Below are 15,809 nucleotides of genomic sequence, written 5' to 3'. Positions count from 1 at the left end.
TGCCAGCACAACAGGCTTGATTGACTGAGACGCCAGCCCAATAATCCATTTGGCGCACAATTTGCATACTAGCCCTCTGGAAACCAGTCCCTTCAGCCCACAACACCCATACTAGCGCTCCAGAAAGCCCCCCCCCCCCCCCAACTGGCCACCAATATTAGAATTGGTGGAGAGGTGGAATATTGCGTTGGATGACCATCCCTCCTGTGTGATGCTGGGACCCAACGGGTCCCACTTAGTATAGTTATTTTTACAATGTAACTTTATTTGACTATTTAAGCCAGTTTTATTTTTTTTTTTGATTGGATTGGGACCTCCAGGATGACTGAAGCCACACATCAGAACAGTCCATGAAGAGGGGGCAATGGTGGCACAGAAGGCCAATTTGGTCAAATAAGAAGGTAGACAAAATAAGGTGGTCAAATAAGAAATTGCCAGTGAAAATTGTGTTACCTTAAGTATATTCATCATCAACAGACTGAGGGTTCAAGTTTTATGAGGGTTTATAAGGGCTTAGTTGTCATATGGACCGGCAATGGAACAATCTTCAAAGATGTGCATGGTCAGGAACTTGAAGTTATCCCACCAATGAAGCCAGGTTCATGGATCATCTGCTTTCTCTTCCTGGTCAACAATCAGCTCCTTGGTCTTTTTAACATTAAGAGCAAGATTGTTTTTCTGGCGCCATTCAATTAAATAATCAACCTCTCAAGGGCATCACCGCAATGAACATGAGTGCGCCGTTCAGTAGTCATTGAAGCACGTAACTTTGCTCTTCTCATGCACAAGTATTATGGATGTCCTTTGAAAGCAGGCGGGGACTTTGGAGCACAGTAGGGAGAGGTGAAGATGTCCTTGAAAACTCCAGCCAGTTGGTCTAGACAATAGACAATAGATAATAGGTGCAGGAGTAGGCCACACAGGTCCACACAGGTTTTGAGAACGCAACCACGGTTCCCGCCATTTATTGCATGATAAACTACAAATCATGTCATCTGGCCTCATTGTGCATTCATCGTGGACAATTGAGTCCCTCATGAAGAACTACATGGGACCTTCTGGCATCATTAGGTTGCTGCCTTTGCCAGGGTGCAGGGAGCAGTAAGTGGAACTCTCATTGATTTGTGAGCTCTCACCTCAACCACCCAACGTCCTCAACAGAAGTGCCTTGTACTGTTCCAAATGAAATGTGGCAACATACACAGAATCTGACTCCTCAAAATAAGGCTCCATACAAATTGTCACAATGAATTGATTCTTCAGGTAACGGGTTGCATAAGATGATATTTTGCAATTATGTCTCACAGACTGCCAGTAGCATTTCCCTTTGTTGAATTTCCTGTGACGTAATGTGCGCATGTGCCATGTCCTGCTGCTTTTATAGTGCTATGTATTGTATTTTCCAATTGACTGCTTCTAAAAAGTACTCCTAAGCCATCCAGAAATGCTGTCAAACAGCCAAGGATATATATATATATTCCTCCAATATATATTCCTCCAATCTTTTGTTACAGTCGTCAGAGAGGTATGGCCCTTTATAAATGCTGCTTCTTAATGATCAGCACATAATACACTATTCACAGTTTACATTATAAAGATGACAAGATATGTTTAAGTTTATTAGCTCCCAATTATGCCAGATTAGTCATGTAAATGAGCAATAGCAGGAAATCCCGAGACCAGTACACAAATCGAACACAATCTGCTGTTAATCTGAAATCTGTTAACTAATATTCAACAAACAATTGCAAACAAGGAGGCTTCAACTGGTAATCAATATGGCTTCTCTGAATCAAAAATAAACTAAATGCAGCAACAACACTCTGAGTTAACTTTTGTTTCAGAATACAGTACTTCTGGACCCTCCAATTTTCAGGACAATTGAGCTTCATGGTTTGCAAATTTAAGTAAATTCCTAGCTATTGATTGTATCTCACAAATTAAATGTAATGGATAAACTTGAAATATCATTAAGTTGTTGGTGGGATTATTGGTGAGAACAGTGATATCTAACAGCACACCACTGCCACTAACTGGACTTTAGCAGAAGGACAGCCTGGAGTGTGTTGCATTTTGATGCTCTTTGTTTCGTATAGAGTCATACAGCGTGGAAACAGGCCCTTTCCCACACCTGCCGACATGTCCACACTGCACTAGTTCCACCTGCCTGCACTTGGCCCATATCCATCCAAATCTATCCTATCCATGTACCTGTTTAACTATTTCTTAAACGTTGGGATAGTCGCAGCCTCAACTACCTCCTCTGGCAGCTTTCTTCACCACCATTTGTGTGAAACAGTTACCCCTCAGATTCCTATTAAATATTTTCCCCTTTGCCTTAAATCTGTGTCCTCTGGTCCTTAATTCACCTACTGTGTGCATCTACCCAATCTATTCCTCTCATAATTTTATACACCTCTATAAGATGACACCCCTCATCCTCCTGCGCTTCAGGGAATAGAGTCCCAGCCTGCTCAACCTCCCCCTATAGCTCAGATCCCCGAGTCCTGGCAACATCCAAGTAAATCTTCTCTGTACCCTTTCCAGTATGCCCAACATTTTATCAGAACTAAAAACTTCAGCTGTTTAGTCACATTTTGTCTTACTGGCCATTAGATGGAAAAATAGATTTTGATGACTGTCAGAACGTCTGTTCCAAGGGTGGAAATGTCAAAGATTAGGGGGAATATCTTTAAGGTGAGAGGGGCAAAATATAAAATGGATGTGCGGGGCACGTTTTTTTACACTGAGGGTGCTGGGAGCTTGAAATGTTCTGCCATGGGTGGTGGTGGAGGCAGGTCTGATAGTGGTGTTTAAGAGGCTTTTAGATAGGCACATGGATATGCTGGGGATGGAAAGATATGGATCATGTGCTGGCAGATGAGATGAGTTTATCTTGGTATTATATTCGCCACAGACATAACGGGTCAAAGGGCCTGCCCCTGTACTGCACTTTTCTATGTTCTATAATGAGGAAGAACAACAATTTAACCTATTTTTCTGCGTGCCCTGTTTTCACTCTGCCTTTGCTTCCATGAAGTTGGTTAGTAGCACTAAACACACATTGTAAAGTTAGCCATCATACCCTTAGTACCTCACTCCATAATGGTTACTGAATATTTAGAGGGAGCTATAGCAGATTGCTGATATTGCAATCTCCATTTAGTTGACTCATGGTAGAAATGATGTTGGCTTCTGCTTCCATTCAAAACCCAAATCACATTACCTGGTGGTGTGATATTGCCACAAGTAACACAAATTGCCACAAGTAACAGCAGATACACAAATTCCCTAACATTGAGGTTGCCACTCAGGTCCCTGCACAGCCATTCCCAGTTTTAGTGATGTCGTTGGGAAAACAGATGAATTTTCTCCTTCCTCCCCCAGAGGCATTGAAGTCAACTCCATCAGTCTTACAGCTGATCTACCTGAGATCAAGGAACTCAAAAGTAATTAAGGATTGCAGAAAAGGGAATCAAGAAACCAAGACTGACACATACTTGCTGATTAAACTCCATTCAGGGCCAGAATCCAGCAAATATCAAGGAACCGACTCTAAAGAAGAAATACTTCAATTTATAAAGTGTGTTTTGCATCACTTCCAGAACATTCCAAAGTGTTACAGAGCCAATGTCAGAATTTTGAAGAGGTCATTGTTGTAATAAAGGAAGTATGGCAGATTAGTTATAGAGTTATAGTGTTATACAGCATGGAAAATGCTCTTTGGCCCAATCTGTCCATGCCAATCAATTTGGCATTCTGGACGAGACATAATTGCCTGCATTTGGCCCTTAATCCTCAATATCCCAGAGCATCTGGCTCATAAACACTTCCTAATAGAGAGCCTAGTAGAATGGCTGAAAGACCACAATCTCCTGTCCAATGCCAGAAAATGGAAGGAATTGGTCAGCGATCTGAGGAAGCAGGGAGAAGCACATGCCCCAGTCTGTATAAATGATGCCAAAGTGTAGATGTTCCATAGCCCCAAGTTTGTACCAGTCCAATCATATCAACACCTAGTTTAATTTAGTTTAGAGTTTAGAGATACAGTGCGGAAGCAGGCCCTTCGGCCCACCAGGACAGCACCGGCCAGTGATCTCCGCACACTAGGGAAGAAAGCACATGATGGCCCCGGAAGGTCAAGGATACTCGACCCTTCCCCACATATTCTCCCCCCAACCTCCACAGAGGCACCACAGAATACTCCCCATCCGGATGCATCACAGCCTGACACGGCAACACTGTCCTAGACCGCAAGGAACCTCAGAGCAGCGTGAATGTAGCCCACCGACTAGTCCCCTTCCCACCCCACTGTCCTCTGCCCATCAGTTCCACTCATACACACTCCACCCCAGGAAAGCAGCCAACACAATCAAGGACCATTCACACCTGAATCATCCCCTCACCCCTGCTGGGTAGAAGACACAAAGCCCAAAACAAAATGTACGACTAAAGGGCTATCCCACTTGGGCGCCAATGCACTCACATATGGGCTGATCTGTCTGGATAGCACGCAGACCAAAGCAGGCTCCATCAAACAGTAAAATAATAATGAGCACATAATCTGAAATTGGAAATGATTTATTGCTCAAACATCAGGGATAACCACTGGTTTTCTGCGAAATGCTACATTGGTATTGGTTTTAAGTACTGTATTTGAGGGAAACTGGACTTCCATTTAAAAGGCAGTGTCTATAATATTCTCACACTCCCTCAATCTTGCACTGGGATGTCAGCCTACGTTTTCCCTGAAAAAGTTGGTGCATCTTGTGAACCTGCCACTTTCTGACTCACAGAAATCTCACAAGATGCCACCAGTCACAATGTGGCAAATTGCTGGGCCTGTCCCACTTAGGCGATTTTTTAGGCAACTACAGGCGACTAGTTTGTCGCCACATGGTCGCCAGGAGTAGTCTCCTCAGTCGTGCAAAAAGTCGTAGCGTCTTTCTTGTCGCCGCTAAATTTTCAACATGTTGAAACATTTTCGGGGACAGGGGTTTTGACGCCAATGAGCGTAGCTTGATTTCTCCTGACGTAAGTGATGTCGTAGGTTGTTGCCGGTTTTTCGGCGAACTGCTATGACTATGACAGTCGCCGGCAGTTGCCTAAAAAATCGCCAAGTGGGACAGGCCCATAAGTCTTTAGATATTTAAGATCATAAATTGGGGAAAAGATTCCCTTAAACGTTCCATTATTCTCAGCAAAATTAAATTTAAATTACTGAAAGATAAATTTGAAACTGAATTAAAAGAGCTCCATTCAATAACTTACCAACTAAAAGAGTTAAACTCGAATATCAGGGACTATCCAAGTTTAGTTTTAGATAGAAATCCCTGTGGAATGTTTCATATTTGTCCCATCTTTGGAAATCATGCAAAATCACATCATTGGCTGTATAATACATTGGAATGTTCTGGAAGGGATATGAAAGACACTTCATAACTTTAAATATTTCTTCTTGAGAGGGTTTGGATGTCTGATATTTGCTGAAATCTAACCTTGAATGGGCTCTATGCAGCAAGTCGGTGTGCAACACATGTCAACTTCAGTTTGTGGTTTCCTTCTGCAATCTTGTGGAAAGACAGCAGAATTATGATTCATACAGTAGGCACTTTGATCGTAAATGACTGAATATTGAGCCTGCTACTGCGTCGTTAATCAGCACTTACTTTGTCATGGATGGGAGTGAAAAAGTTTCACGTCTGACGACTACAGTCAACAGGTGAATAATGATTATTTTATTACCCTCCTGTCTCCAGCTCTATAAATGTTAAAGGCACTGATATACAAGTTCCTATCTACTGATATGGTTGACCGAGTTAACATTCATGTCAATGGGAACCCCGATCCTATTCACACCCCTCCTCCTAAAATATGTGAATTACTTGGGGTAAACACTGGAATATTTTAGCTTAATATGTGGTTATACTACATCTAATATCATCACGGGAACTTGTCTTTGCTGTCTCATATTGCACATTGCCTTACAGCATAGAAGGAGGCTATTCAGCCCATCACATCTATGCCAGTTTTAAGAGCAATTCCACCAATCTAATCTCCCACATTTGCCTGTAACCTATTTTCTTCTTCTTGCCCATTAACAACAACATCCCTTTATTACTCTCCTCCAACAGTCCCCCTCTCATAAGCACACATGCACACACACGCACAGGGACACACCGACACAGACCCAGACACACACATGCACACGCACACGCACACACACACGCGCACACAAACAAACACACAATGAGAAATTTGGACAATTCACTAAACAAGTGTAGAGACCTCTGTCTGGAGACTCGGGGTCAAAGATCACCACTGTTTTCAAGTTAGATTTAACTCTGAGGGCTAAAGGAATCAAGGGATGTGGGGAGAAAAGCAGGAACGGGATACTGATTTTAGATGATCAGCCATAATCATAATGAATGGTGGTGCTGGCTCGAAGGACCGAATGGACTACTCCTGCACCTATTTTTCTATGTTCTATGTTTCCATGAATGATTCTGCTGAGAAGAGTTTTCAAATCTCATTTTCTTTCCATCACATCTTAAAGAACATTGTAAGTTACAGTTTGGAAATCAGCCATGACTTATCTACCTCCTTTAGAAGCCAGGGATGGAACTGATCCAGTGTCAGAGATCTTTTGCTCATTCTTGCTACTTTTTTATTACTGTTTTTTGTTTATATCACATGTGTCCTTCTTCCTAATTCAATATCAGTTTTCTTTGGAAGTCTAACATACTATCCTCTTGCTCAACACATTAACCCCCCCCTCCCATTCCCAAACTGACCTTTCTGTCCTAGGCCTCCTCCATTGTCAGAGTCAGGCCCAGCGCAAATTGGAGCAACAGCACCTCATATTTCGCTTGGGCAGCTTACACCCCAGCGGCATGAACATTGACCTCTAACTTCAAGTAGCCCTTGCTTTCCCTCTCTCCCCATCTCCTCCCCTTCCCAGTTCTCCTACCAGTCTTACTGTCTCTGACCGCATTTTATCTCTGTACCCCACTCGCCCATGACATCAGTCTGAAGAACGGTCTCGACCCAAAACGTCACCCATTCCTTCTTTCCAGAGATGCTGCCTGTCCTGTTGAGATACTCCAGCATTTTGTGTCTGTCTTCAATTTAAACCAGCATCTGGAGTTCTTTCCTACTATCCTCTTCCTCTACAATAAACACGACTGCAAATTAATTTTTCAACGTCTGTCATTCCTTCATTTTCATTAATAATGTCACTATTATTAATTTTGAAGAAGCCTGCACTGGATCTAACTATTCTCATTTTCCCTCAATATAATTATAAAATAGTCACCAGGAACTGTGCTATTTCTTGCTTTTTGAATGCTGTTTCTCTAAATTTTATACTTCTTTCCGCTTCAGTCATCCATGACTATTTCTTTTCTCACCCTTTCTGGATGTAAGCAGGTTGTGTACAACATTAATTCCACATTGAACCCCTCTGACAGATCGTTATTCAGTTCATTCATAAATTGACTTGGCTTTTAACACATTGCGAATAGTCAACCTTAGGATTACCGAGAATCACAGTAGCTTTTTGTTGTTTCTCCTTTTCAAATGTCACATTAAATGTAACCTTCCTAGGATGGCTATTAGTTAAGAAATCAAAAATGGTTTTTATTCATATTTCAGAATCAATGGTGAGGCCAATATTCATTGCCAGTAAGCTGAATGATTTGCTATGCTGTTTCAGAGTAAACTACATTGGTGCAGTTGGAGTCACATTAGTGAACTTTAAATGTATTTTTATGATAAATTGATAATGCTGTGATCACCCCCAGTACAAAATAGAATTTGGATTATTAACTACATTTAAATTGCAGTTACCAGAATCGAATTTGAACTCTGGCCTCTCAAGTAAAGCAGCAGTAGAGTTGCTGGCTTACAGCGCCTGAGACCCAGGCTCGATCCTGACTATGGGTGCTGTCTGTGCAAAATTTGTACGTTCTCCCCATAACCTGTGTGGGTTTTCTCCGGGATCTTCGGATTCTCCCCACATTCCAAAGACGTACAGTGTTGGTTAATTGGCTTGGTATAAATGTAAATTGTCCCTAGTGTGTGTAGGATAGTGTCAATGTGCGGGGATCGCTGGTCAGTGCGGACTCAGTGGGTCGAAGGGCCTGTTTCCGCGCTGTATTTTTAAGCTAAACTAAAGTGTTCATACTGTAGATCAGCAATTCATTAAAGGGCCTGTACCACTTACGCAACTTTTTCGGCAACTGCCGGCACCAGTCATAGGTCGCCAAAAATTTTCAACTTTGAAAATTCTAGCGGTGACCAGAAAGACGCTACAACTCTTGGGGTGACTGAGGAGACTATTCACGACTATACAGGCGACATCCTGGCGACATGTCGTGGGGTGAAACCTATATGGTCGTGAGTAGTCGCCCAAAGAGTTGTACCTTGTTCTAGTCGCCGCTGGATTTTCAACATGTTGAAAATTATCAGCGACCTGTAACGACCTATGACAGGTGCCGGCAGTCGCTGAAAAAGTTGCGTAAGTGGGGCAGGCCCTTAACTGTGCCACCATCGCACATTGACTGTTCATCAACATTGTTTCTGTACCAAAGCTATTGTGGTTTAAACTCTCTAGGTTTCAAGAATGGTGCCATGGAAATTAAATGGGAAGTGTTGGAAGGCAAGGCAGATGCTGGTTTATACCAAAAATAGACACACAGGTCTGGAGTAAATCAACACATTAGGCAGCATCTCTGGAGAAAAGGAATAGATCAGCATCTCTGGAGAAAAGGAATATTTTTCTCCTTTTCTCCTTTCCTCCAGAGATGCTGCCTGACCCAATTCAATGGGAGGGTCTGGTGTGATAAAATTGAAAATGAATTCCCTACCTATAACCCAGGCAACAATCAGAAGTTCCATCCACGTGAATCTGGTAGTTTTCACTCTGAAGATTTGTCTCGGGTCATCTGTAATGGACTCATTGGGCAGCTGTTTGGTGCCTTCAAACCGGTCAGCTGCATTCATGATCAACAAGCCAAGGAATATCGTGAAAGAAACTCCGTGGGCCACAAATTTCATAAATGGCGCTCGCAAGATCTTCCCCAGCTACAATACAACAGAGAGATTTTGAGTTTACACCCATCCTTCACTTTACCAGGAAAAAAACATGAGCCATAAAAGGAAACCCAGAAGATTTCAATGAAATAAATCCAAGTTAAATGATAAGGACTTTCAGAGATTCCCCCCTTAGAATATATTAGAGTTTCAGATAATACACAAGCGTTAAACATCAGCAAACAAACACTGTTGTACAGGGAATGATATCTCACAGTAATTGGATGTCATTATTATTATGTATCATTGGATATTGATTTGACTCATTAAACCATGCAAAACATTTCACTTTTATGAGCAATTCATTCTGTTTATTCAACCTTTCGGTTGGTGAACTCCTCAGACCTCTTTTACTGAATACTCTGGAATGTCTTACACGGAGATATGTTAACGTATGACTTTTGCCCACTGATCCACTATAATTTATTTAGAATTATAAGTGAATGTGCGCAGATCAATAGATTGGAGAGTTTGCGATATTCCCTCCCCGGTAATAATTGGGCTTGAGGAATAAACATGAGCATAAGATATCAGTAAACAAATGTTATGGTACAAGGAAGGATACATCACAGTTTGCAATAGGTGGAAACAATGCGACAATCAACAATTGCCTGAGATAAAGCCTTTGTACAACAAAAGCAAAGCAGTGCCAGCAACAATGCGTTTTTTTCCCCCTGTTTTCTAAGTGCTCACAATAGACAACGGAAACATGGATGTTGGACAGTCAGGAAAGAGTGGGTAAAATCAGTCACTGAGGGCTGCAGCAATTAGTTCTCAGTCAGTGAGTCCAGACACATAAAATGCACAGCTTCCTACGAAATGCACTGGCACATATTGAAATATTTAAATGGAGGAAATGTGCTCTAAGAAATAGAGGAGAAGGTACATAAAGAATATTATAGACAGTACTGGATTCCAGTAGGAACCATCAGCAGCAAACCATGAAAGTACAAAGGGGGTAGGATCACTTGTTAGGGTTCCAAGGACACCATTAGTTGACAATAAATCCAGGATATTTATCCTCAGCTGGGTGGGTTTGCTCCCCCCCTCCACCTCTCCCTCCTACTCCCCCCCTCCCCCTCCCCCTCCCCCTCCCCCTCCCCCTCCCCCTCCCCCTCCCCTTCCCCCTACCCCTTCCCCTCTACTGATGTGAGAGAGCTTTAGAAGTTGAAGATGACTAACCTTGCTGTAGGGAGCAATCCAATAGCACAAGGCCATGAATGGCAGCCCAAAGGCTACAGCAAGCACTATCAGAAACTTGGTTGCTATTGGTTGTTGACGTAATCCTGAGAGGTTGTCATACCAGATAGAGAGAAGCTGTTGTTGACAGTTTGGATGAGCTACAAACTTAAAAAAGAAACACAACAATATGATGTTAGAAATCAAAGTGAAGATAGTTAATGACACTAAAATATGTTTAATCTTTTAAATATGATGTAGTTTTAATGTAATATTCTTACTCTTTCACAAAACAATGTGTTGATAAATGTGTCAGTGATATCTATCTATATCTATATTACTAAAAGTCTGTTCTTGACCGGTTTTGGCCATCTGTGCTGCGATTTTCAAGAGAACGCCGCCACCTACGGCCGTCATTTTTGGCCACCTTGCTCAGAGCCCCCCTCCGCCGCATGCGTGCCGAGGATTTTTCCCGTCGATTTAAAATGACAGAGATATTAATGTTTTTACAAAATTCCCCATTCTCTCTGCTGCCCCCGCTGGCGGCAGGGGGGAGGGACTATAAAACCAGGAAGTGGTGTTCCTCACTCACTCTTCAAGATGGAGGAAGGCAGAGGGTCACGTTTCTCTGAGCTGTGAATAACACCGAACACATGTCTACTCAAATGTAAGTGCCCTTAGTGGTTCTAAAATGCTTGCAGAAAGTGTCTATTGATTCTAAAGCTTGCAAAAAAATGTCTATTGGTTCTAAAGCTTGCAAAAAATGTCTCTATTGGTTCTAAAGCTTGCAAAAAAATGTTTATTGGTTCTAAAGCTTGCATAAAAATGTCTATTGGTTCTAAAGCTTGCAAAAAGTGTCTCTATTGGTTCTAAAGCTTGCAAAAAAATGTCTATTTGCTCTAAAGCTTGCAAAAAATGTCTATTGGTTCTAAAGCTTGCAAAAAGTGTCTCTATTGGTTCTAAAGCTTGCAAAAAATGTCTATTGGTTCTAAAGCTTGCAAAAAAGTCTATTGGTTCTAAAGCGTGCACACAAATGTCTCTATTGGTTCTAAGCTTGCAAAAGTATGTCTAATGGTTCTAAAGCTGGCAAAAATATCTCTATAGGTTCTAAAGCTGGCAAAAATATCTCTATAGGTTCTAAAGCTGGCAAAAAAATGTCTATAGGTTCTAAAGCTGGCAAAAAAATGTCGATTGGTTCTAAAGCTGGCAAAAAAATGTCTATTGGTTCTAAAGCTGGCAAAAAAATGTCTATTGATTCTAAAGCTTGCAAAAATATCTCTATTGGTTCTAAAGCTGGCAAAAATATGTCTATAGGTTCTAAAGCTGGCAAGAAAATGTCTATTGGTTCTAAAGCTTGCAAAAAGTGTGTCTATTGGTTCTAAAGCTGGCAAAAAGTGTGTCTATTGGTTCTAAAGCTTGCAAAAAGTGTGTCTATTGGTTCTAAAGCTTGCAAAAAGTGTGTCTATTGGTTCTAAAGCTTGCAAAAAGTGTGTCTATTGGTTCTAAAGCTTGCAAAAAGTGTGTCTATTGGTTCTAAAGCTTGCAAAAAAGTGTGTCTATTGGTTCTAAAGCTTGCAATAAGTGTGTCTATTGGTTCTAAAGCTTGCAAAAAAAAGACCATTGGTTCTAAAGCTTGCAAAAAATGTCTATTGGTTCTAAAGCTTGCAATATAAATGTCTATTGTTTCTAAAATGATTCATACTAGCCCCTCCCCCCCCCCCCATGCCATGGTGAATAACACCGAACACATGTCTACACAAATGTAAGTGCCCTTAGTGGTTCTAAAATGCTTGCAGAAAGTGTCTATTGATTCTAAAGCTTGCAAAAAAATGTCTATTGGTTCTAAAGCTTGCAAAAAAGTGTTTTTATTGGTTCTAAAGCTTGCAAATAAATGTCTATTGGTTCTAAAGCTTGCATAAAAATGTCTATTGGTTCTAAAGCTTGCAAAAATTGTTGAAGTTGAAATCACTACTTACTGCAAATGATGGCTTGGGAGCTTTGGTTTGAAGTTGAAAGGCACTATTACTACAAATGGTGGCTTGGTTGCTATAAAACCCGGAAATGTGGGTGTGGCTCAGTCTCTGCAAGATGGAGGAGGGAGAGGTCATGACTCGCTGTCTTTAGTGGCTTTGCACCCTACTTCAAATGGTATGAAACTGCACTTGAATTTGGTGGCCTTGCACCCTGCTAGAAGTGGTAAGAAACTGCACTTGAATTTGGTGGCCATATACCCTGCTTGAAATAGAATTTCAAGGATTAGCCGTGAGTCAATTACCAGCCCACCAGCCGTGAGTGAGTGAGTTGCCAGCACAACAGGCTTGATTGACTGAGCCGCCAGCCCAAGAATCCATTTGCCGCACAATTTGCATACTATCCCTCTGGAAACCAGTCCCTTCAGCCCACAACACCCATACTAGCACTCCAGAAAGCCCCCCCCCCGCCCCCAACTGGCCACCAATATTAGAATTTGTGGAGAGGTAGAATATTGCGTTGAACGACCAGCCCTCCTGTGTGATGGTGGGCCCAACGGGTCCCACTTAGTCTAGTAATCTTATAAAATCATAAAAGTGTCAGAAATTTTAATTGAAAAAAAACATTTTACTTCAGCAAACTTTCGTTGATGAGGATTTTTTAAGTTTACAACCTCTTTAAGTGATGCTTTTGTGACATATAAAGAAAATCAATTTTTGAGAATCTAATTAAACTTTTGACATTTCGACCGGATTCTAAACTGCATTTGGAAATGCAGATGGATAACTTTATGTCTACGGCAATATTCGGCAATACATCCATGTTCCTTGCCTCTGCCTTAGATCCAAAATTTCAGCTAACTCTCAAGGTATCTCAATACACCAAACAATTAATCAATAATCAAGATGAAAGTAGTTTTCAAAAGAGAGGAGGGAATAAGGAGTTGGAGGGTTCTTAGAAATGACAACTATGCTCTTAAAATTAATACTTTCTCCTGCAAGTAATAGTGGGGTACTAAGTATACAGGAAATGAAGAGTATATAACAAGCAGATAATCTAAAACATGCACAACTACTGCGCTTATTTTTATTATGTTAATATTTTTCATGCAATGCAGACAGGGAAGGATCAGGCATTGCCAGAGTTTACAGTATATCATCTTCAACAAGCTGCTTCTTTTCTGTCACGGTAAGCTGAACAAAAACATTGTGGGCCCCCATCGCGGGTTTCCTGTTCCCATGCACTACTTGAGAACTGAGAGCTGGGACCACTGAATCAAGTCCCAGTTTATAGCACAACATCCAATGGAAGGTTTTCCTTTCCAAATCACAGGGCATGACCTGCTCCCTGGTTCTGAAAGCTGCCATTTGTAGCGGGCTGAACATTGGAGGGTATTATTGTTGCTGATCTCAAAAAAGTGTATCTATGTCTTTGGCTGATTTAGGATCCAGACTTGATTTTGTGAGCACTAGTGGATGTAAAGCCTGCAACTCAGTTGCCAGTCCAATTCAATAGGGAAAAAAAGTCCCTCTCACTCACACCACCAAATGGATGATGAAACTGCAATACTGGCAGGCCATTAACTATGTGTACTCTGCAAAATCCCTTCCCTGGTGTGCCCCTTATAATATCAGTAGCTTACAATGGACACAATGCAGCATCCACTATGTGTTGTTGCAATATCCATTGACTATTCATGTTTGGCACTGCAACACCACTATCCAACATGGACTATTTATGCCAGTTGTCCTCTGCATGCCCCATCAATATCCATTGACTACTCTTTATATATCACTACTGCGTTGACTATTCACTTGTTTGCTCACTGCAACACCTAGTGGCCACCACATGTCCGATGGAAAGCTCACTAACTGTACGCCTTTGCAAAGTACACTGCCCACTGTTAATATGCCCACTATAACACCTACTATCCACTAACTAGGCCCAAGATGAAAATTGTATGCATTGAGGTTTGCTGTGGAAAATGGCCCACTCAACCTCTCATAAAGATGCCACTAATATATCAATACTCATCAATAGCTTTGTTTATCATTATTACATTTTTCATTGCTAAACCATGGTTGCTGTTTCTAGATTGAGCTTGTTGAAGCATCACAAGCATTAAACAATGATCAGTTAACTTTTTAAATATTATCTCTGATTTTATTAATCAAATGTTTTTCAGGATTTTTGAGGTAACTGGGGTGCAATATTACGGCGACTCTACATTGTGCAATAGTTACAAATTTGAGATTAAGTAAGAATTTACAATATAGAAAACTATTAAATTCAGGAGAAGTGTAGAAGCTGTTGTAAGGAAATATTTTGTTGTGGCTTCTACTGCACTGCAATGCATCTTACCTTTTTGACTTCACACTTAATGGCTAATTTTAGCCGACTGAGGGTCAGTCTAAATTGTTCGTTACCGTTGGGATTAGTCTCCACAGTTCCATTTAAAATGGCTTCTACTTCTTCAGTAATTCGGCACAAGTCTAGAAGTCCAACAACAAAATCTTTGCATTGCATAGATAATTTTTTGTAATCATTCTGGAAAACACAAATTTAAAACAATTAAACTATTGGATGACCCGACTTTAATGCACAAGTACATGTATATTTTTACCGATACACATGTTAGAATTGTCGGTTGTGGAACTTCACAGCGCTCAATCCCAGATGGGTTTGGTGTGTCCATTTACCAGGACCTACCAGCCCTAACCCGCTGACATGTACAAGGTTACTGGGAAGCACCTAGTTGCATTCAAACATTACAACCTGCGTCTCCAACATCTGATCACCTCAGTTAAACAAATATTGTCGGTTCTGTTTTAGGTTTATGGTTGATATTTCGGAAATGTTGTCATTTTGTGTAACTTATTTATTTCATAAAGAATATTAATGGTTTATATGTATAGGCCAGGTTAATAGTAAGGCAAATGCGATCTTTTTTTAAAGAGCTTAGAAACAGGCCCTTCGGCCCACCAAGTGCAAACTGACCATCGATCACCCGTTCACACTTGTTCTATGTTATCCCACTTTCACATCCACCCTACACACTGCAGGTAGTTCACAGAGGCCAATTAGCCTTCTGCCCTCATATTTTGGGAATGTGATAAGATGAGTGCAGGAGACAGTGAGTGGGCCCAGAGAGCATTAAAACATGAGAAATACAATGAAGAGAAGGCTGTTCAGGTCCTCATGCCTGCTCCACCATTTAAGAAGTTCAGAGCTAATCTTTTATTTCAGCACCACTTTCCTGCAGTAACCCCCATCCTTTGGTTCACTTAATTTCCAAAAATCAATTAATCACTATCCTGAATATTCCAAGACTCAAATTTTTAAATTCTTACTTTACCTTCCTAAGGCCTGTCAGCTTGGCAGCCAGACCATGGAAGAAGCTGCCATCTTTCTGTTAATGGCCATGGTAAACAGTCTGCCAAGGACGAATATCAGCGCTGGCCACGTCCATTGTAAAGCAGGGTGGGTGTGCAAGACATTTCTGGTTGAATTTCACAATAGAATGGGGCACAGATAGAGATGGATCTCCCCACTCATAACAAGGACAG

General features: G+C 41.3%; 1 protein-coding gene across 1 annotated transcript in view; it reads right to left on the bottom strand.

Annotated features, from left to right (window-relative positions):
• The window catches only part of trpc6 (transient receptor potential cation channel subfamily C member 6), a 126,202-nt gene that overhangs the window by 43,625 nt on the left and 66,768 nt on the right, over nucleotides 1–15,809 (bottom strand). Inside the window, exons 3-5 of the mRNA XM_033022362.1 lie at nucleotides 14,605–14,790; nucleotides 10,276–10,440; nucleotides 8,868–9,084 (exon numbers count right to left, since the gene is read on the bottom strand). Of these exons, the coding sequence (XP_032878253.1) occupies nucleotides 8,868–9,084; nucleotides 10,276–10,440; nucleotides 14,605–14,790 (568 nt within the window). The remainder of the gene's footprint in view (nucleotides 1–8,867; nucleotides 9,085–10,275; nucleotides 10,441–14,604; nucleotides 14,791–15,809) is intronic.

Source organism: Amblyraja radiata, chromosome 6, assembly GCF_010909765.2.
Source record: "Amblyraja radiata isolate CabotCenter1 chromosome 6, sAmbRad1.1.pri, whole genome shotgun sequence".
Taxonomy (NCBI): Eukaryota; Metazoa; Chordata; class Chondrichthyes; order Rajiformes; family Rajidae; genus Amblyraja; species Amblyraja radiata.
Note: the sequence above shows the minus strand (reverse complement) of the source record. Positions and strands in the feature narration are given on the sequence as shown.